Source organism: Tenebrio molitor, chromosome 7 (genome assembly GCF_963966145.1).
Source record: "Tenebrio molitor chromosome 7, icTenMoli1.1, whole genome shotgun sequence".
Taxonomy (NCBI): Eukaryota; Metazoa; Arthropoda; class Insecta; order Coleoptera; family Tenebrionidae; genus Tenebrio; species Tenebrio molitor.
The window spans coordinates 11,245,600-11,268,415 of record NC_091052.1 but is presented as its reverse complement, the minus strand read 5'-3'; the positions used below and the strand labels follow the sequence as shown (position 1 = coordinate 11,268,415).

At 38.7% G+C, this 22,816-nt stretch overlaps 1 protein-coding gene across 2 annotated transcripts in view; it reads left to right on the top strand.

The window, feature by feature from the left end:
* The window catches only part of LOC138135615 (furin-like protease 2), a 97,899-nt gene that overhangs the window by 23,244 nt on the left and 51,839 nt on the right, over window positions 1-22,816 (top strand). For both annotated transcript variants that reach the window (XM_069054389.1, XM_069054390.1), the window contains exon 3: window positions 19,863-19,967. In XM_069054389.1, the coding sequence (XP_068910490.1) occupies window positions 19,863-19,967 (105 nt within the window). The remainder of the gene's footprint in view (window positions 1-19,862; window positions 19,968-22,816) is intronic.

The following is a 22,816-nucleotide window of genomic DNA, read 5'->3' as shown; positions in this document are numbered from 1 at the left end:
TTGTGTGTTTTATTTTTATACTCTTACCAAATAAATAAAATGTAAAAATGTTGTCAGTTTTTTCGGTGTACCTATCCATAAACTCATTGCAATAGCTTGTAATATGAAAAAATTTCCCCCAATGTTTTTAATAAAGGAATATTTGCAAAAAACAATAAGAATCGTAAATGAAACTGTGTTGTAACTGGCGCTTTGCCTCAAGTCACGTGGTCATTATTGTACGTCCTTCACTAACATTCCAAAACTGTAACTAGCTATCTCTCGTTCATGTTGTCACCGCTGCCTTACGCTTGCTCTGGATTCTGGAAGCAAGGCTCCGTCCATTAATATTATAATGTCAATGATTCTGACCTGACCTGACCTAACCTGATCAGTGGCGTACTCAATTTTTGTGCTTAAACTGTACGTGGCTCTCACGCGGAGATATAGCGTAAAATTGAATGCACGTGATTTTCACAAATGGTCTGAAGATCCTGAGGTCTGATGTATGTCGAATTCACCCTGTGTGTTAAATTTTTCCAAATATGAGTTTGGATATAATTTTAACCCTAAAATTCATACCCGCTCATGTGTTTACACATCCATTGATAACGAAGCACAAAAAAAGAATTACTCGATTAAAATACTCGAATGAAAAACAGTAAAAACTGTTAGTACTAGAACAGCGATCGTTCTTTCTTCAAAAAACTGTCGTAATTGTTCACTTTAACTACTTCTGGAATTTTCGCGTCTTTTCTGGCTAGACAGCCTCAGGGCGTCCTCCTAGATCGTGTCCCACCATTCAAACCTTGTGCAAATGCCTTTTTTTTCTCTCTTGTATTTCAAGGTCGCGTCAAGGTCGCGCCAAGTCTTAGTATAACTAAAGGGTAAGGAAAATTTTCATTTGCACAAGGTTTGACTGGTGGGAAACGATGTAGGAGGACGTCCAGCCAGAAAAAACGCGAAAATTCCAGAAGTAGTTAAAGTGAACAATTACCAAAACTGTAAAGTTTTTACCGTACAAAAGGGATTAGAAAAATGTAAAAAAAATACTCGATTAAAAAAAGATCAATATGTAAACAGTAGTTTATTTGACGTGGGCTGGTTTCACTCGCGTTTTAAACTGGTCCACTCGTGCCAAAAAACCCCAATTTACACACGAACGAGTTGAATACAACGTTTTTTTGTTCGACGAGCCTCTTAAAGGCTCCAATTCGCTTAAAATCTTTAAAATTAGCTTGACGTTTCGTTTTGACAAGTGGTGACATTTATCAAAATCCGTTCACACAGGAGAAAATTTCAAATTCTGACAGTGTCGAACAAAGAAAATGTTTATTTTAAAGATTTTTCTATTGGTGATTAAAAATATTGTTCATATGTTCATCAAATTTTATCAATCAAGATTTATTATTGTATAATGACGTAACTTTAAATGACGTAATTAAGCATATCAGTGGACGAGGACGTACTGTTTCACCCCCAAGATTGACTCGGTAAGGATTGTCGGTGAGCGTGTTTGCAGCGTTCTTGTTGGTGCTTTTCAAAGCTGAGATTTTCTATTCGCTCGAGATAACTTTATTCTGACGTATATCCAAATCTAATACACGTAGCTTGATGTATTATTCCCAAGATGATCAAGTTTTTCTTTTGGGGGCGTTAGTATAATAAATAAAAACATGTTGCCGAGTTCTCGTTCTCCGGCTACCTGTCATGTACTTTCCGAATGTCTCATCCTGTTTTTCAGTTTTTCACCTGCGCACGTCCCTCCTATCACTCTACTCGCGATAGCAATATTATTCTTTGCAAGAATTTAATTACGCCTTCATTATTTTAATGGAATTTTTTGTAACGAGGAAGAATTCTGGAGCGGGCGCGCTCGCAAGACAAGTTTTACGATTTAAAATTTTCCAAACTCACAAATACCAATTCTTGTTATATTCTTGGGAGAATTCGAGATCGATTACGCGTCTGGTGTTTGTGTGCTTGGTTTGTTTACTAAAAATCTTAACAAAACAAAGTTCGTGTCTCCTTATTTCGTTGCTCCAATGCACCTGTACATCTTTGTTAGAACCGAACGGCGAAAAACTTTCTGATAAAATGTTCCGACGTTCGGTACGAGGTACGATAAAAATTCGGTTTCTTTTTAGGGGCGATCAATCAGTTTTATTATACGAGGCGGATGAAAACTACAGGAACGGATCCAACCTTAAATTTTAATTTTACGAAAAAAGGCTTCCGAACAAAGTTGTTGTTTTCTTTGTTTCGGTGGAAGTTTTCGCCGGTTTTTTTACTTTCTCATGAGCCGTCAACTTTTTTTACTTTAAATGGCGCGTTGCGTACTCCTTCGACATTAGTGGATGGGAAAGTTCATTCCGTCGAAACTTTGATCAAATTTTATCATTTATCTTTGGTCGGATGAGACACACAGGAAATAAAGTAGTTAAGTGAATGCGAATTACTGGTTGATGAGAGTGGGGTGCAAGACGACAGTAAAAGAACTTAGCGGCAAGTTGTCGATCTGTTTGATCGTAAACATCCTGCAGCAGAACCAATTAACAAGACTGTTTAATGAGACTGGTGCAGTTGAAGCCAAAACACACATCACGGAAATCAAAACCAGGTACCGGATCGAGGAAAGGAATGAAAATCGTTGCCATGGAACTAATGCTTTATTTGTGTTCCTTTTTCATCAAGATGGAGGCTTCGAAGATGGTTTAAGCTGTGTACTGAAGCTGTGGGAGGCTAAGGACACACTCGGATCCACATGGATTTGTCGTTTGCCCAGGCCATTTGTTGTCTCATCAGTTCCACTCGTCAGACATTGATGAAGCAGAAACTCGAAGAGTTCTTTCGGCTAACTTACTCCATCAGCAAGTCGAGATTCGTTCTGTTGCAAAATTGTGAAAGGTGCTTTAATGGAGAAGCGATTATGACCGCATCTTAGGCGAGTTTCTCCTTCTAGAAGAAGTTCTAGTTCGTACGATTTTTTTGCATTTTTTGAGTGAAGGAATTGAAATCTGATTGAAAACAGAAACATTACGACAGAAGCGCTCCAGTTTCAACAAGATAAAGCTCCGCCTCTCAGCGGATGGTAGATTTGAAGTTATCTAAACGATATTTTTACAAACCAATAAATACGCGGAGGAAAAAACCTTTTGAGTTGGTGGCGAGGACTTCTCTTTCTGGTTGCGGAAATTTATCGCGAAGTGAATTTACCGATAAATTTCTTCATACCACGCGAGATTAAACTAGCAGCAACAGAAAATAGAATTTACTCACCCGCTCTGATCTTGTTAGTTTTTGTGGGAAATTCGATGTGTAACTGGCAAGGTTTTAATCCGATTAAAATCAGATAATGTTAATACGTGGAAGTAGAGACAATGTGTTACAACTGTTCAACATTTGAAATTATTACCGGTTGATGTCGTACCTAAAATTACTTGAATGTGAAATATGATAAGCAAATAACACAAAACCCCGTAGCTGCTCATTATTATAATGCTTTGTCGGAAGACGTATTCCATGAATGCGAGGTATTTGGATATTATTGTGTCTACTTAATAAGCCAGCATACGTTCCGACCAATTTTTGTTATTGTGTCGGCTTTTCAATAAAATCCGTCACTACTACTACTACTACTGCAAGCAGTAATTGGGACTTTGCAACTGCTACCACCGCTACATTCTTTTCGACTTTTGTCTGGAGGCAATTTCTGCGGAAAAAGAATAAATTTGCATCTGAACTTAAGCGAAGAATGTCCTTTGAAATTTCAAAGAAAAAGCGACATACATAAAATATCTCGTCAGAATTAGTTACAAGTTGCAGGTGCAAGGTGAATAATGTTATTGTCAATTCGCGTAGCTTCTAATGTTATTCCTTGTGTGGTGCAGAATCGAGACGAGTCCTGTGTGAATAGAGCGCAAACTGATTTTCAAGGAGCATTATGTGCGTTAGGAAATTACATCACCCGGAGCTTTGTATGTACATCGGCACCGAACAATAACCTCACTACAGACTTACCACAGAATGTTTCTCACATCTTAATAGATACCAGCATACATTAGCGCAAGTGATGTTTGATCAAGTTCACGAATGAATTTGTGAGTTTTCGGTTTACGGTTTGGCAAATTTGCCGGCAAAGTTCCTGGCAAGCTCGTGGAAATTATTCGGCAAATTCGAATTTTCCGAGTGGTGTTTTTTTAATAAAATTCACCCAGCACATAATAATAAACTTCACTAAATTATCGTCTTCGGATCGTGTAGTAAGAACCTGTGAAAATTTCTCAAGTTCAATGAGGATAAGAAAGTTTCTTTACATAACTGCATTACGGCATTGTCGTAACTTTATTCGCACATTCTTTGTCAATAGTTGAAGACGTCAGCGAAGGTTGTATTCGGGATCCCGGAGTCTGTGTATTATTTATGAAGTAAGTTTGTTTCCAAATTACAGTGCTATTATTTATTAGACTCCCATTAAATCACAAGGCGGAAACTTTTAAGTCGACGATACATTGAAGGTATTCTCAAGTTTCCCGTGTAAGTTAGGGGCGCAGTCTAATGTCTAATTGAAAACGATTTACCTACCTCACCACACAATTCAAAAGTTCCTTTAACGTGGAGGGAACTAAGTTAATAATTTAGTATTGTACCCATTATTATGCTGGAAGTGCCAGACATTATCAAGGCTCCCATACGAATATTTACTGTGTTCAGTCGTTTCACTAATACACCTGAAAATGGAATGGTTACGGTTGCGTAATTAAAATGTACTTGATTGTTTATTGATTCGGAGTCGGGACTGTTGTAAATACCGCGTTTTATGTTGTTTCGGTTAACGCAACAACATTCTCTAAACAAGAATAGCATGATGAAAAATTATGAATATGCAGTGGTCGAAATAAATGAAATTTGTTTTTCTTGAAATTTTAAGCGTAAAAAAAAATTAACAAAATACCAGGAGACAGTGAAAGGTATTCTACCTCAGAAACGATTTTTATTACAGTGTTTTTCTTTTGGTTTTCCTTTTTTGTCAATTGTATTTCGCTATTTCTGAAAACTATTTCCTATCTCTGTTAAATGTCGAAGTGACGTAAATATGAAATAGTTTTGAGAAATAGTGAAATACAATTGACAAAAGAGGAAAACCAAAAGAAAAACAGTGTAATTAAACATAATTCCCTTTTAATTTCTACGGTTATCAGATTGTTCGCCTTTTGGTCGGCCCACGGTAGTGATTAAAATTTCATTTGAAGAAAATTTGTTCCCTTTATTGTTGTGGTTTTACCACTTACACTGTCATTTCGTCTACTTGTTCATGATGACTGCATGAAATATTTTTTTCATGTACCTATGTATTTCTAATTATATTTGCTTTTTCATTTCTTAACATTTAATATAATACATATTTTGATTCTTGTATGATTTTCTTTATTTTTATCACATCTTCTACAAACAAGTCATCAGCTTATGTTAAAAACCACGCTTACACATTCCTGTTCTTTATAAAGAGCGATCAAATTAATTTGTAGTCGAGTTATCCATGAATCCGAAATCGTATGTCATTACTTGAACTCCACGCTCCAATGAATACAACTTGAAACACAGGTTAGATCTCAACATATCAATCGCAAAAGACATACGGATTCAAATGCATGGATACCTCGATTACAAATTAATTTGACCGCTCGATATTTGTCTCTTTTATTTTGAGAAGTTATTATTACGCAATATTTTACAATTCTTCTTCTTCATTATTACATTTATATTTGCCTATTATAACACCAAACTCTCCATTAGATTCTCTGGCCCCATTACGAAATACATATTCATTTTTAAAATGTCCTCTTTAAATTTCACCAGGTTTTATTCCCCTTTTTTTGGTCTTGTCTTTATCTGTCGTTGATCCTTGAATGTGCTCAACATAACGAGATACATTTGTTTTTTGAAGGATCGTTTCAAAAATAGGTACACCAATCCATTTTGTCGAAATTAAAATTTTTGTCTGTCATGTTTTCTCCCAAAATTTACAACAAGCCATGGATTAAACTCTTTGATTTCACATTTGGTGAAACTCGGTATGTCAAACATTCTGCAAACTAATATAATCCAAAACGAGATATGTTTTTTTTTGAAGCCACACTGTATTTGGTTTGTTTTCAAGTTGTTCTAGACGATGTTAATTTTTCATGTTTACATTTCAAGCTTCTATTATTAAAAATCAACTCCCCTGGAAAATGTGAAATTTGTGCATTGTTGCATTTTTACAATTTTGTTCATTTTTTTATGGAGTATCTAAATAAAAATTGGGCCTAGATTGCTTTGTCACAAATTTTGTTTATTCACAGTACATACAGGGTGATTCTGAAATAAGTTTGGAAAAAAAAACCGGTAATTGGTGATGACTGATGATGAGAAGTCATTGACAAAAAATTTTTCTTAGAAAAGCTTTTTCCTTTTTTCGACATACAAATGATTGAAAATTTGGTCAAAATTGCTAGTACGCTGCTGAGTTAAAGGTGATTACCTGATTATATTGGTAGTTTAGCAACAATAATAATCAAAGGTGCCCGTCAGTCACAAACGTAACCTTACTCCTCTCGATCATTTCCATAGAAACATTTACAAAGCAGTGTGCTTGCACCTACGACTTTATTGTGGAGTTGATGTAACAATAATGAAGTGAACAAATTCGGACAAATTTTCCTTATTCATAGGCGTTGGAAATACAAGGATATAGGGTAATTTCCATCCTTTTGATTTCACTTCCAAAAGTCATTTACGCATAATTATTTTGTGTCAAGGATACTTTTTTTTTCCAAACTTATTTCCGAATCACCCTGTATATCGTAGCTTATGAAACCTTGTAGCTGTCACTGTTGTCAATTTTAACCTCCAATTTGTGTTTTTTTTTCAACGTTACAAAATGTTTTATTCAACTGACATTTATAACAGAAAGTTATTGTCGCAATGGATGCAAGATCACCGATAAGTGATTTGCCACTTAGTTAAAGGTAACGCGTTATTATGGACATGCATTCGTAGAATTTTTCAAAGCATTTTTTGATAACATTTGTGCTTGGACACTCGATAGAATATTCTGTAAAAAATTAACAAATTTGTATTTGCGGACGTCAAGTCGTGACGTTAATGTTTTATTTTTGTCCTGTTTCGCGCGTGCACATTCGTTTCGGTGTCGTTCGACCGAAAAGTAATGTGTGGAAAATGAAGTTGCACCGTACACTGTAGGTGCTTCACCATCCTATTTAAATCTTTGACGTTTCAATTTCAAAGAACATCAAGTTAGAACGGAAGTGAAGAATAAACTTCATTATCCTGGTGATCTGTTTCGCGCGATTCCTGTCCTCTGGGAGAGACACCCCCACAGTTTGTGGTCACAAACATTCGTTAATTAAAGCTGTTAATTAGAATTCGTGTTAATATCAAGTATTCCGATTGCTAGTGCGTTTCCGCTGCGAAAGACATACACGCCTGCAGACAAAACCGTTTCTGCAAATAAGAAAGTTTCAGCCGGAACTTCACTTAACTTTATTTAATAAATATATCTTGACGTGTACAGAATTGGATCGCGTGTATTTTTATACCTTGATGGTTCCGACGCCTGAATAAACATTTATTGTTAAATTTCTGTTTGTTGTTTCGGATGATTTTTGTACTTTTGCAAGAGATGATGCGGAAGAATTATTCGTTGACCGTGGAAATGTGTGCTAATCGTTTCACAAACATTTACCTGGGCTGCCCGAAAACGTTTCGCAAACATTTGTTTTCACATGTTTGTATGGTCGGTCCTAACATTAGCGAGTATGATGTTTTGTATTGCTACCGTTGCAAATATTCTATCGAAATGAATGTCTGCTAATGATTACATTGTAAAAGCAACATCCATTGCATCGTAATAATTTTTCCACTTTATATTTTTGTTCTACGGTTCTCTCTAAACGTTGCAATTTGCTTTGACCGTTGCGATAGTCTAGAGATATAATTGGACGCCGAAACGAACTTACCTCAACTGAAGTTCAGACTCAATTAGCTTTAAAGAAATGATGAGTTATGGGTCGCTGGGGATGTCTCCAAAGAAGTTTGCTTGTTCCAACCGTGTCTTATGTGGAACCGTATTTACTTACAATCGAGAATGAACCGTTCTAGGGATAATTATTGCTTGTTTTTTCGTCGTAAAATCAACTACGTGACAAAAAGGCTCCGATAAAATCTAAAAGTCAAATGGCACTTTGGATTTAATCTAAAATCGTTATTCATTAAACGCATCCATGACGAGGAAAGGTATTCGGACGGGACGAGTCTATTTTGCACAAACGACGGATTAAAGTAATTACACTTGGAATTGGCAATTATTTTTTGTGAATTAGCTTTGTTCTAGTTAAAAGAGTTTTTTTCTGTTGTTGTCTGCAAGGGAAAGGTTAAATTGATTGAATCACGCTAGGAAGAACAAAGTATGCTTTTATGGGGCCGATCGTACTGACAAATAATGTAATAAAACGAAATTACTTTTTCAAGTTTAATTATCTAGCTCGGTACTTCCACTAAAAGACGGATGGGAAATCCATTACGGCGGGATACTTTTTCCCCGGGACGGAGTCCTCCCCATCACGTCGTTTATTTGTTTCTATTGTTGCTGAAAGCATCTAGGTTTGAAAAGCTCTCCTGCAAATTTGCTACTTGTTGGACAACTAAATACAGAAGGGCGGATAGAGATGCCGCCTGAAATTCTCTTTGATTTCGGACTTAATCGTAGTCTTGTAATTTTAGAATTAGTTCCAGACAGGCACACGGCGAGGAAAGGATCAGGATCGTTGATATTTATTGCCGTTACCGGAGTAAAAGTCCACTAAAGCACCATACCCTCGGTCGGTAATAATCTTCTTATCTCGATCTCTCCTGATTTTGACGTTTTCACATCACAATTAAGTGCGCCATATTTTCTACGACGCCGTAAACAGTTCGCCACCACCAGGACGAAGTATTAGAAATTTCGCAGTTGGGGGAATCGCTTTGCGCGCTCGAATTGTCACTAAGTGGGAAAATGCAGTGTTAATCTGGGAACTGGGAGAAAAATTTCAACGGATGTTCGATTTTTCCATCGTTCCGGATTTACGATAACGAGCAGAAAATAGAATCGATAGCGGTCGAGGAACACAATGGTAGAGGGAAAATCAATTAATAGGTTTAGACAAAAAGGGCCACTAAATTCCGGGAAGATTTTGTTGTCCAATAAAAGTGCTAATATCTCCGAAATCTTGTGTTATGAACGAAAAAAAATCTCGCCGAGATTGGAACGGTATCAGCGTCATTTTCCACAGTGGCGTGCCTTATCGTCACGTCGGAACATCATTTTTTCCAGGGGCAATTAGTCTTAATATCTCGAAAATGGTCCAGGTTTTTTCTTTCTCTTTCGTTCTCGTCCGCGTGCCCCAATTTAGTTAATAATTTCGCTTGTTTTTCTCCCCGACTGTCGGTCGTGTTTTTCGTGACAGTTTTTCCGTCATCGTCATTGACGCCGTCCCTGCCCACATACATACAAATGTTAGCTCGTCTTCAAGGGTCGCCCTCTAATTCCATATTGGCGGCCAGCGGTTGGTGCGTGTGCCGGATGCAGAACATCTCTGTTGACTCCTCGAGATTGTATAGCTGACATGTGTAGTTTTCTTTATGTGCGGTAAATTTTTATGTTTTAGTGATTTCATATCTGTCTCGAATTTCTTGTTTGTTTGATTTCCCCTCGATTTATACGAAAGCCCGGTCGTGTCTGCCTCCCTTAAAAGCCTTCTTGTGTTTCGTGGCTTGCGTTTCCTGCTTCAAGCATCTTAAATTAACGTCAATGTTATCGAATCAATCTTGTTAAGTAAATATGAATTCGACGAAAATAAATCCATTTTTTTTTGCGAAATCGTGTCTTTTATTGTATTTGCTCTGCCGGATCGGCTCTCCCATTTTGTACCTCGCCAACAGTTTTTTAACTCTACTTACAAATTTACTCGTTAACGTAACAAAACAGTCCATCAATTAAAGAGCCGTGAAAAAAGCGAAATTCTCGTGAGTTAGAATCAATTTTTTGTAAAACGGTGTTGTAAAGACTAATTAAATTTTGCAAAAACTTCAAGAACTAAACCTACACAAAATTTGAAAATTCCCAAAATTGACGAATTTATAACAGTTTGGAAAAAAATTCTCATCAAAACGGTAGGTACAAAGAAACTTTAAAATGATAGGTTATGATATTTACGACTGTTTTACAATGGAGCATTTTCGATTGCGTCAAAGAATGACCTTGACGACCAAAATGTATTGCTCGCGACTGTACCTACATATTTTTTTAGGCACAGTTATATTGATTTTGAGATGAACAAAACTAAAATTTCGGACATTTTTTTTCGCAATATACCCAATTGCTTATGACAAGCTTACTGTAATTTTGTTTGTGTGAAAAAATTTGTAGATACAGTCGCGGACAAAAAAAAGTAGGAAAATGTTTTTTCGCTAATGTAAATTTGCTTGCCCTTTCTATGGTTACTATGAAAATATTTATTTATTATAGTAACCCCGGTTTACTCAACTCAATTTTGGCTAATTTTCTTAATAAGACTTGTCCTACTTTTTTTTGTCCGCGACTGTATATTATATCAAAATATCAATAATTCAATAAAGTTATATAAAAACCGACACTAAAAAATTGTGTTTTAAAAAAATCCTTAAAAAAGATTAACGATTTTATTCTAGACTAGAATAGCGCATTAATGGTTTTTATTTGAAATATTTATTTAGTACATCGGAAAGATGAAGAAAATAACCTCATCAATTTTGTACAATTTACTTTCGAAGTGTGCTCGTCGTAAAAGTACATTGAAAGATATTTCACAGTCGTGTGAAATGTATGCTTTTCAGCTCAAGTTGTAAAATATACTGTTCTGTTTGTGGAAATCGAAATTTTTGGCGAAGCGGAGTGGTTTTGTTTGTGCGGAAGTCCCAGCAAAATTCTGAATATCGAATAAATAGTTCGTTTAAATTACATCCAAATTCTAGTGGAGTTGAATGGTTTCGCAACCGCCGAGATTTATGGGGAAACTTAGGTATATCCACTTTTCGGCATGTCTTTGTTATATATTCTCTTTTGGTGTGCGCCAGTGTGAAATGGCTTCTAACCCCGCTGATAGCTTGATACTCTATTAAATTACTTTATTATACTATTCAGATTCGGACTTTTTTATATTCGTCTTTTATTGGCATTCAAATCAAATATGGGCATAAAATAAAGATATGCTAATGGGTATTTCCCAGGCAAAACGGCGATGATATCCATTTTTGTAAATGATGAAAGTTCTTGGAGTTTTTCGTTATCGTCCACTTTTGGAAACGTCATAGTCGATGTTTTTTTAAACGTTACACTTCTTTAATTTGACGCCGATGTAGAAATAATACATTTCCATTTCGGCAAGTTTCTGCTGCAGTAACGATTCCGATCGGAATAAATTTGGTCGTGAAAACTCTCCAAAATTCAATTCGAGAGCATAAAAGTTGAGGGAAGTTTGTGCATTTTTGCTCTCGGTGGTATTTTTTCACGTCGTCTAACAAATGCTAGTTATAAGATGCATATGAGTCCGATTTTCGTTCCGGAATCCGGTGAAAACCCCCGATTGTGTCGTAAACTGTTGTAAAACATGAAAGGAGAATCTAATCCATCTCGACGGGCTGAAAGTTCGGGGATTTACGACGATGCAGCAGTAAAGCAATTCGGGACTCTCGGCGAAGAGATAAGATTGATGTCTCACTTCGGTGACCACATATGTTGCCCTGTTCCACGCATTAAATCGATACAGTTCGCGCGAAAATGTCCCCAGGAAGCGTGAAATATGACCGGTCATATGCGTTGCCGGGGACTCGATATAAGAAATTCTCTCCCCGTTTATTTAAGCATAACTCCCGGATTTTTTGCGGGGCTTTACGGAAAAATATACGGTCTCAACAAGATGCGCCTGCTGCCGCCCTGCCATGTTGATTCACGAAAAGTAGCGCTCTGCAATTTCCGGGAACCGGTGCAAGAGCGAATATTGAACTTTTCCAGGACAAATATTATCCTTGGCGGAGTACGATGATTTATGTCTCTTTGTCGATTATTAGAATGGCAGAAGCGCTGCCGATGTGTTGGATTAGACGGAATGTGAGCTTCCACAGAGATAATTTCACGTTTCCGCGGTTACCACTTTATTTATTACCAGTTTTTCCGAATAGCTCAGACGAAATTTATCGTGCACGGTCATCATAATCTTCCAGATGAATCACTAATGTATCTAATGTTTTGTCGTTCTGGATAAATCACAACACGTGAGTTATGTCGTACAGGTCGTGATTTATGTCTTTCTCTGCACTAACTAGCTTTTTATTTTTCACATCGATTTTCATAAGAAGCTTTGTTCGCCATGCATTTGCTGTCGAGGTATGTTTCCAGTTAAATGATCAATGTCATCTCGTGGTATTTCATTCCCGAAACCACAACCGAAGATTATTGATGTTTTCAAAACAGTAGAGAGGATCAGTCAACCGTACTCCAAACATGTCCGATTGCAAACAAATCAAGTGATCAGCAAGCCATAAAAATATCAGCACGATCGCGTTTTTCTCGTTCTTGTGCCACTTAGTAAACCACCTCGTCTTAATGGTCCGAGAGATTTGATTATTTTTTAATTCGTTGCATTTTTGTGACGTCCGTTTGCACGTTTTCGCCTTAACGATTGTTTCGCGAACTAGGTGTTGCAGAATCCGTCGTTTGATGTCTAACTCATCTAAAGTGTGCCTTTCCTAATGTCATCCCGAATACAAATTACTTCTTCGCTAATAGATGTTGGCTTGACATGCGTTCACGTCGTTATCCTACCTGCACTCCAATTTGTCACGTTGTACGGCGAATAGTTGAAATTTAATTGCAAATGTCGCAAGAAAATGAGAAACATCACAACTTTCGTTGATGTTTTCCGGATGCTAATACACGACGTTGTCACCGTAATGTTAATTAAACAGTGCGAATTGTTTCGCCAATTCTGGGGAGATTTTGTTTGTATGACGAATGGTATTAATCGAGACGGATTGTCCTTGTTTACCAGGAAAATTCCGTATTGAAAATTTTCCTCGTAACAAGAGGATTTACGTCTGGACACGTAATCGTGACGATGTGCCCATCCAGTTTTGTTCTTGGCGGTTTACGTAATACGCACGAAGGGGTTGTTTTCGACCTTTAAAAATTTCCCTGACGAGTTACCCAACGTGTGGCGTTCGACTTTCGCTTCTAATTCGATTTCGGATTAGTTAATTCGAATTTGTTACCATAGAGACGTCAGTTACATCAGGAAGCTCGTTTTAATGTTAACACAAAGGTGAACTATTGCTCTTCTCTTTTAATGCCGTTCCTTTTAAAGGCACAAGATTGTTAATTCGATTTTAGTCTGTTTACGCATTTGCTTTGTTTATTAATGTAATCGAGTTTTGATTAGGCAATCTATTGGAAATGGGGGAGCGAGAAAACTTTTTAATGTATCTCCCCCGAACTAACTTTCTCCATTTAATTCGTCTCTAAAACACGTTAACGTTTAAATTGGAAGTTCTCACATTACGATCCAGGTACATTGTATATTTGCATATATTTTTGTTTTGTTACTAATGTACCCTTGTAGAACACTAATTAAGTACGACTCGCACATGAAAGCCGGTTGCGTCAGAAATCTCAGAAATAAGTGGTTTATTAATTTAATGCATCTTATTTGCAAGAGCACGCAAACCCCATATCGTTTTAATTAGTATGCGTGTTGTGTAATTTAATTTATTAAAATTACGTATACATTACCGGCTTTATTAAATTATCAATATCTGATCACGACTTCATTGTTTCTTCAAGGAGTCGACTGATTTATGCATCGCACGACGGGATCATACTGTATGTGAGAAAGTATGATACCTGTGCAACTTCCAATTCAATAATAACGAGAAACGTGTCTCTCGATTCCGAGCAACACGTTGCTCTTCGCCAACTTTTGCATAGTTCCGATGATTCGAGACGTTATTAGTTTCGTCAGGGTGCAAAGTGATCTTTATTAATTTTGTTGGGCGCGTCGGGACAAGGTGAATCCTTATGCATTAAACAATAGTCGTAGTGGCAGTTAACCCGGACAGTTATCGATCCTGGTTGGAAACAACACAACCTACTTGATTAGCCAAATGAGACCCTTCAGATTCAGATAGTTAACCCAGTTTAGAGTTGCAGTTGATTCGATCTGTCCTTATTCCCCGACAGCTTACGTTGTACAACACATCTGCAAAGAGGACTCGCTGCCGCGTCCTGGAATCGACGAAAATCTCGCCACCCCTCGATTATCATATTCCCGTTCCTCATTTCTCTAATGACTGCGATGACCTAACGTGTCACGCAAAACGTCCCGCCCTTAATTAATGCCAACCGAACACATTAAGTGCCGAGTCCTTGGTCGAAAGGGCCCAGTCAAGTTTTCGATCTTCGTTTAGTAACGGTTCGTTTACGACTCGGTTTCTTGAAACAACGAGTTCATTAGACAACCACCAATGCAGCAAGTGTAATAAATTACGGGTTTTGCGTTGTGTAGCTGTGAGGTCATGGAAATAACGCCCGACTTAAAATCCACCCCATTTGTGATGCTTTTCCGTACAGGGGGATTAAAGCAATATAATAATATGCAAGTGTTACGATGATGTAGTTGATATTATGTGCTGGGAATGAAAATAGTGATTAAACGTAACACCTCCGACGCTCCACGACGTTTCATAGTTATTCAACCCTACGAGCTTAAGCAAATGGGGATATTAAATATTAATTAATATTCAGTCACGGCGTCGTACACGACGCCAATATTTTTTGTGATTAATAGTCTAGCTGCAAGAGATCACAATTGCCACGAGTAATTTCGACTGAGCGAAATCTTGCACGAAGAAATTTTGGATTTGGACACAAATTTAGTCGTTCGTCTGACCGGATGTGCTTCCCATTTCTGGTGGTGATTTTGTTTTTACCGTTGTTTTTTGGCACGATCCGTCTGAATCTCAACTGACAACGTGGAATTTCAGAGATTGCAATTTCCGCAATTAGGTTTGCATATCGTTTGACCAATTATGATTGCTCTACAGTGAGTGATAGATGTTTACGCAATAATTATTGCTTATCGTTAGATGTCCATTAATCTAATTAGGGAGCAGTTTATGTCAGATTAGAGCTCGCACAATATCAAACTGGTGATCATGCTAAAACTGCAATTTTGCAGATTAAGTGCGGCGAAAACGTGTTATTTTGAATAATTGTGGAACATTCGGTTTAATTAAATTTCTGTGTATTTAAAAGACAATGAAAATAACAATGGTATTGTTTTGAGCTCAACCGCATCCACGGATTTAAACTAGGACAGAAAAAAAAAACAACTGTAATGCCGCGACAAACGAGGAATTGAGAGTGCGCCTAGGAAATCGGTTTCTTGAGAATCGAGACCGAGAGGGTCACGCTTTTGAAGATGGACCTCCTGTTGTACACCACAGGCAATAACTTGAGCGCCATGTGGTGCTTCCGTTGGAAGCCCATGTCGCGGCTTGACCGCTAATTGCGGGCTGGACACGTCCTTTGCAAGGACCAAGAGATAAGTGATGACCAAAAAGTACAAAGGGGAAGATATCGTTTATCGAACCCCCTCTCTAGCGTCTAGTATTAATTAGTAACGCTCAATTTGAACGAATTGCCAGTTTTTTTAATAAGTTATTGGTCTATTAGCTGGGAAATCTCTCGAACGGGTCTAGATTGATGGTTTCATTCAACAGATGTAGATCTGCGAATTCGGCGAGACAGGTTCATTTCCTCGTCCTTTTATTAAGAGGTGTTTCGGTTTAATCTGATCCTGCGGAGACGGTACCGATCCGTGAGGAGCTGGCTGAGGCTTAGGATATAGTGCAACAAGGATCGTGTGCTCGGCGAAACTGCCACAAAGAAACTCGCAGCTCGGCGGTGGCATAAACCGCCGGAACTTCACCGAAAAAGGATTTGGTTCGTGTTGCACAAAGTCTATTAATATTCAATTTCGCAGGTGCGACGGGCGATTTACGAACGGTGGGCGAAGAATGAAATTTTAATTTCGCGATGAAGTGACGCGATCGCGTCGGATGTTTAGTTGACGCCGCTTGATACGTATCAGGGCAAAAGTCCTTTATCTTTTCAATTACGGCACTCTCTGGAGTAGCAGTAAATGTCTCAGATATATATTTGGAGTAATCCTTCTTTGATCTGTTTGCCAATATAGGCGCCCTGCTGAAACCGGTTCAAAAGGAGCTTTGCTCTCTATAAACACATCCTCCAGAGATCATCTATAATAACCCGGAATAACGCCCCACACACTGTTGTAAATTCCAGCCGATTTATTCGGTATAATCTCGAGTCTCTCGGGGTGGCTTTATGACGAGTCTTAAAACACTACACAAGTGTGTGTAGTCTCTTCGAACGCAAACTACATATATGCCTCCTCAACCGAACAACATTACGGTACACTCGCCATGCATAGTTGTGCAGGAGTTCGGTTGTGTCCCAGAAATACGAACAAAATGGTCCAAGTTGGACCGCAGTGTCGGTTTTGCGGTTGTATTACCTCAGCTCGGCCGCAACGGGCCAGAACGATCTAGGATTGGACACCATTTTAATAACGGTCACTGTTTCACCGCAGTCGTGTTAAATTCGGAAAATCGAAGGAAGTGGTTTTTGCGAAGTTTTCAATTTTAGACCCGACAAAAATTTCTAACAATGAGGATATTTTATGCTCGCACAATAAAAAAAACTCATTTAGGTTTTAGTGTCTCCTCGTGGCTTTGCGAGTTTTTTAATACCACGGCATCGCAAGGTTTACCTTTATTTCTGAATTTAATAAATTAAGCGCCCCACCAGAAGTGTAACGCGAGACGTGCAAGTTTTTCCTGACGTTTCAACGTCTCTGGTATTTTTCAGTTAATCTTGCTATTACGTCTTAAATTTTCATATCCTCTTTAAGATGATCTGGTTGAGATGAGTCTTGAAAGCTTTCTAAGTCCGTACTAAGAGGTATTTATTATTTCATCAACACGAATATAACCGTCTTTCCTGGACGACCTTCCTTTGTATGTGTCTTATTAAAAACTAATTGCTGGCGTTTAATTTTGTCAGAGTGTCTTCACGAACGGAAAATGAAACTGACAAAAGCCAGGCCGGTAAAAATGCGAAGAGAGTTTAAAAATGTGCTCAATTTGCGGAATTCACTATTGCCGAAAGAGAAATTTAAGTAAATATTTCGTTCCGCATTTCTCTTATATTTATTTAATATCCAGGAGCACGTGTTTTATATTTTAATGGAACAACAACAGAAAACACCGCAGTCCAACAAAAACATTTTTTGATCGATCTCCGTTTGCGTGGCTCTATTAAAATTTGCACGGGTTTTATGAAGAGGACGAAGATGCGATCCCTGTATATTTAAAGTGGCAAAAGAAGCTACGCCGAGATCCGGTAAGTGGCCTAATATCCGCCGGATATGGCCAATTTTTTTGAACACCCGGTTCGGCTGTATGGATTTTATCGTGTATTTGCCTCCATAGTTTGTAAACCATTACCACCTACTCGCTTTCTAAAATTAGTCGAGATAAAAATATTTTTTAAAATCGAGTTGCCCTGGTCGGAAATGGTGGAGGCGCCGGGTTTTTGTGCTCCATCGGTGGTACTGCATATTTTTAAATTTGAACTATCGACGGTGCAAATACAGAATTCGTGGCAATTTTTTCTCTCTCGAAAAACGCATTAAATTTAACAGTGTCACATTCGTCTCTGCCGTGCTGAACAAATTAATATGACATTTTTTATGTTGTAAAAAAAAATTGAAAGTAATCAAGCCGGTGCAAAAAACGGAGTGATAATATTTCGTCTGTTTTATTAAAGCAGCTGCAGCCGATAAATTAGAATTTTATCGATTCGAGAGAAGAACGGAGCGTTTATTAAAAGATTTTAAATTTTTTACCGGCACATTTGCATCAAGTTTCATTCTAGTTTTTACGTTTTTTTATCGGAAAATAAACAGCTGTCGGAGCGGAACACGAAACGTTCCGAGAGATTTTGCCGTACGTGTATGGTAATTATTTCGGTGTTAACGCAGTTATAAAAGTTTTACAGACGTAGCATGCGTTATTATTGCAGTCACATACAAGAGGGCCATCAAGATGACACTGGCACCGCACACAAGTTTTGAGCAGCCTCGGCAATTTATCCTCAAAGTTTTGATGATTTTAATTGTTGACACAACTCACACATCTTGGTGTAAAATTTTCACAGATTTCGGTCTAGTCACAAAGTAAAGCAGTAAATAGTTTTATAGTCCTCTTTTATGGCCCCGAGTGCTACACGCTCGCTGAATTCGTGCAAAACGACCAGACTACACTCGTTAATAAACTATGGGACTCACATTGTACACTCGTCGGAATTAGTTGATACATAATTACACTTTTCTTTTTTTGTTGTAGCATCACGAGTGCAAGTTTTTCCTCGTAAATCCAACCTTGACAGAATCATTTTATTGACCTAAAAATTTGCCAGATTTACAGTCGGAATACCAACATTTACGTGACCGTAATTTAAAACGGCGCCTCTGCCTGAAATTGACCTGAAATGTTTTACGGCGATTTAAATATTTTCTATTCGAAACACACGACCGGCGACCGAATGAAATTTAATTCGTCGAGTAAATTTACTTTTAATAAGTGAATTTGTGTTGCATTTCCTTCTGTCGGGTTTTGACAGCACTGTGAAAGCGCGTCGCCGATAAAAAATGTACATTTCGGCTCGCAATTGACCCGTCAGTGGGATAACACAATAAATCTTTGTTCGGTGAATGTTTTTCCAATATTTTTGTTCTATTTCACCGAATGATTTATTTATCGCGAAACAATTATCTACCGCGTTTTCAGAGATCAAAGGGCGGGCGTCGCGCGCCAATGGGATCCAGACCATTTCGAAAAATACAATAAACGATTTAAGGGGCGAACTCTCGACGGAGAAATTTCCGAGTGGTGGTGTATCGGGCGTCGTTAAAGAATAATCTGGTGATTCCTGGTCGGGGGCCGATGGTTCACGGCGAGTGAAATCAGAAAGACGGCGACCTTAGCTTTCTCAATGGAGCTTCCGTAGTTGTCGGGGTCTTTCGTAAGCCAACGTCGTAATGTGCCGCAGATTTTCTATGTCAAGGGTTTCCAGAATCCGGTCCTATGCGGATTACCCCCGGAGTCTGGTAAGCCGGCGGACTAAACGCAGATCAAAATAAACAACGACTCGTCCGTTATATCAAGTTTAATGCATTTTCGCGACGGTGAAAATATGAACGCGAGGTGACGTTCCACGCCGGATTGAAGCCTGATTTGAAAGCCACTGAAGGGCTCAGAGCTCCGTCGATGCACCGAGTTATTGAAAATAACGTTTTGATCTAGAAAAGTGTAGCGTTCACGCTTCTGCCGTTTCCCATTGCCTCCGTCGTAAACTATTTTGGCTTCTTTCAAAGTTGACGCGCTTATCTCTTCACTTTTTGTCCTTTTGAACCGGCACAAAGGCACGAGTACGGCGCGCCGTACCGAACGTTGAGGGTTCGCTTAATTAGTGTTTCATTTACTCGTTACGTAGTTACTCATGTTACGGTCTCTAATTATCGTTTTGTTGTTGCGTGTTGCTCGCATCCTCCACGAAAGAGTGTCAAGTTTGTTAGGCGAATTGCATGAGTGTTATGCATTCGCGACTGGAGTTTGTTCACGACGTCACCCAAAGCCCTAACTTGAACATTTTGTTTTTGCAGGTCGGCAGCTTGAAGGGTTTCTACTTGTTCGAGCACAAGCACGTGCACAAACGCTCCCTGCAGGCCAACGACTTCTACCACCGCTCGCTGATATCCGAGCCCCAGGTTAGTGATGTTTCCAAGCAGCTAATTTACTTTCATAGAGCTTCCGCTCCTTACCCGTCGTTGTCTACACAATTTCAATACCAATCTTGTTTGTACAGATTATGTTAAGCATCTAAAATGTTTTTAAAACGAGCCAAGGTGAGAGCCGAGCTCTCAAAAGTGACGGAAAGTCATCCCGGACATGTCTGGTGTAACGCAAACTTTTCGCCAACTCGGAAAACAATTTATCGTTTAGTCGCAGGACGGAGTCTCTTCGTGGTTTATCTTGATTTAAAGTGAGGATTTCGACCGCGGTACTCGACTCCTATTATTCAAGTTTTTTTGAGTGTGGCGTTTGTAAACTGACTGTGGCGGAAATTGAAATTAATCGTGCCGTCATCGGAACACCGCAAGGCGGACTCTCCTGTACGTGACGTCATCTAGAACCGGTCACTTGTCGAAACCGCACACAAAACAAGGCACTTCGAAGATGACATTGCCGTTATATTATTATTGAAAACAGTTTCGAACGTCAATGTTGTTTTTGGGAGGACGACGAAAAAATTGTTAACGAGTCGGCCGTAAAAATTTAAATCGTGTTTGGTAATTAAACAGTGGACCTGTTTACGTGAAATTGCCGACGTAATAATCAAAATTGGATGAAATTAATGCGGAGACCGGAACGGGCATTTCGACGATAATAAAATTAGACAAATAAGGGATTCGAGAGTTGCCACTCGAATCTAAACCCGTTTTAATATCTTTGGGTGAGGGGAGGGAGGTCCTTTCGGATATCATCCCTCGGACCGTAACGACGCTCTGCGTTTATAATTTTTGTTATTTTTCGGGGTCACCTAATTAGCAGCTTTTAATTAATTATTAAGGGATGGCGAATCGGACGTGCACGTTTCGTGTTTTAGCGAGAAACTTGAAAGGGTAGTCCTTACGGGAATTGTTCAGTTGTTGGGAAAATGCGAATGGATTTTTTCCGACTAAGCCCATTATGAGTCGGGAAAAAAAATTGTAATTCTTTCGCCGCCGCGAGTATTATATCTTAATGCCGTGATTTTTTTTGTTTTCGGTTTTTCGTGGCATTCTTGTCGAAAATACCTTGGGAGGATAAATCCTCCGGCACGGCACAATACGAACGTGGCCGGTAATTAATTGTATTTTTTCACATAAGCGGATTTGCAGGACGAGGGTGGCCTTCGCAGGGGATTAACATTGTGAAATGTCGATAAGCCATACGGCTCCGTGCTCCGAACGCCCCCCCATGTTTGCACATATCTCGGTGAATTTTCCCTATTTTATTTAAGGGTTAAACATTACACGTTTTATTTCGCGTCGTTTATTCGGCTCGGCCCTCGCTCCTTCCGTTCACCAAATCTCATACATAATTTTCTTTGTGAACCACCTATAATTTACGACTTTATTCATGCAGAAGCCACTACTTTCTTTATTAAGTTTTATTGCTCGCCCGGACGTAAAACTGTTTGGACTTGCTCGGTACCGTTCGATGATTGGTATTTACGATGGTCGGATGGATGTCCTCGGGAAAAAAGCACCCTTATTTTTATTTACTCGTCTCGTTATGCTCGACTCAAAGAAAATTTATGTCCTTTCAGTTTCGTCTTTGATTTGACATTAGCAAAAAAATAAAAAAGAAATGGAGGACGTGACCGTCGGCTCTACCCATCTGGATCTCGACCCTTAAATTTCAGATTTTCGCCGGCGAAGGATCGAAACCAAGGATTTTATTATTTGATAGAGTCATCTTTTAGCATATCTCGGTTGTTAACTCTTCGATCGCATCATTGAATAATGAAGAGGAGCACTTTTCGATCTGGTTTATTTTTTCTATCTCAGACCACAAACGAGAACTCCTGTCTCTGTCGGTTATTTGACCGGTGGGGTAAGTAATATTTTACCGGAATGGATTAGTAACCACCCCAAATCCCTGATCCGTATGTAGACGATGCCACAACTTTCATTACCGAGTTCCGCTCCTTTATCTCTTTGAAATTAATCATAATGTAATAGCCTCCCTGAGCTTATCACGACGAGAATATTTAATATAGGGCACACGCGTAAAAAATATTGGATAGATATTATGTGCTACCGAGACCGCGACACACATTAAACCCGTATTTACTCTTCTCTACGTGCTCGGAAAGATATTAGTACTTTCTGTGTGTTCCTCCGGGCCTCTTTGGCTTTCGTTTAAATTTCGAAGAGATTCGAGTCGATGGTGTACACTGCTTCGCACAATAAGCACCACAACTGTGCACGTACGGAGAATTTTTGTTTTGTTTTGTTTTGTCATCATTCTTCTTCCGTGTTTGCAGTGCGAAATCGCAATTACATATTTGTCGTGTGAAACGGGCCTCAGATAGAGGTCCCACTCGTTCGAATTACCATACATAAACGGGAAATTTTTTAAACTTGCCTCATAAATTCCTCGCACGCCTTTAAATTGTATGACGTGCCGTATTTGTGAATAAATTGTTTCATTTTTTGAGGTACACGAGGTACATATTTCTCCCGAACGTGCTCATTTGTTTCTTGAATTATTCGCGCCCGTTGCCATTCTCTAATCCGTGTTTATTATTTGGAGGCTTTGTTCAGACGAACAGGTGTGAGAATTTTCGTCGGGAAATGGTTCGTTGAATCGGTGAAAATTCTCGATTTCACTTAGGTCGACGATAATTTGACCGATTCGGAGTTTTAACGTCGGCGATAATGAGGATCGACCGAAAGGAGAGACCGCCGAACGATCCGTCGGTTCATCAGACCTTAATCCTTTTGATTTTTGCCTCCGGGGGATGCTCCGGAGTTTACCAACAGAGACCAGACAATTTCTGGATGATCTG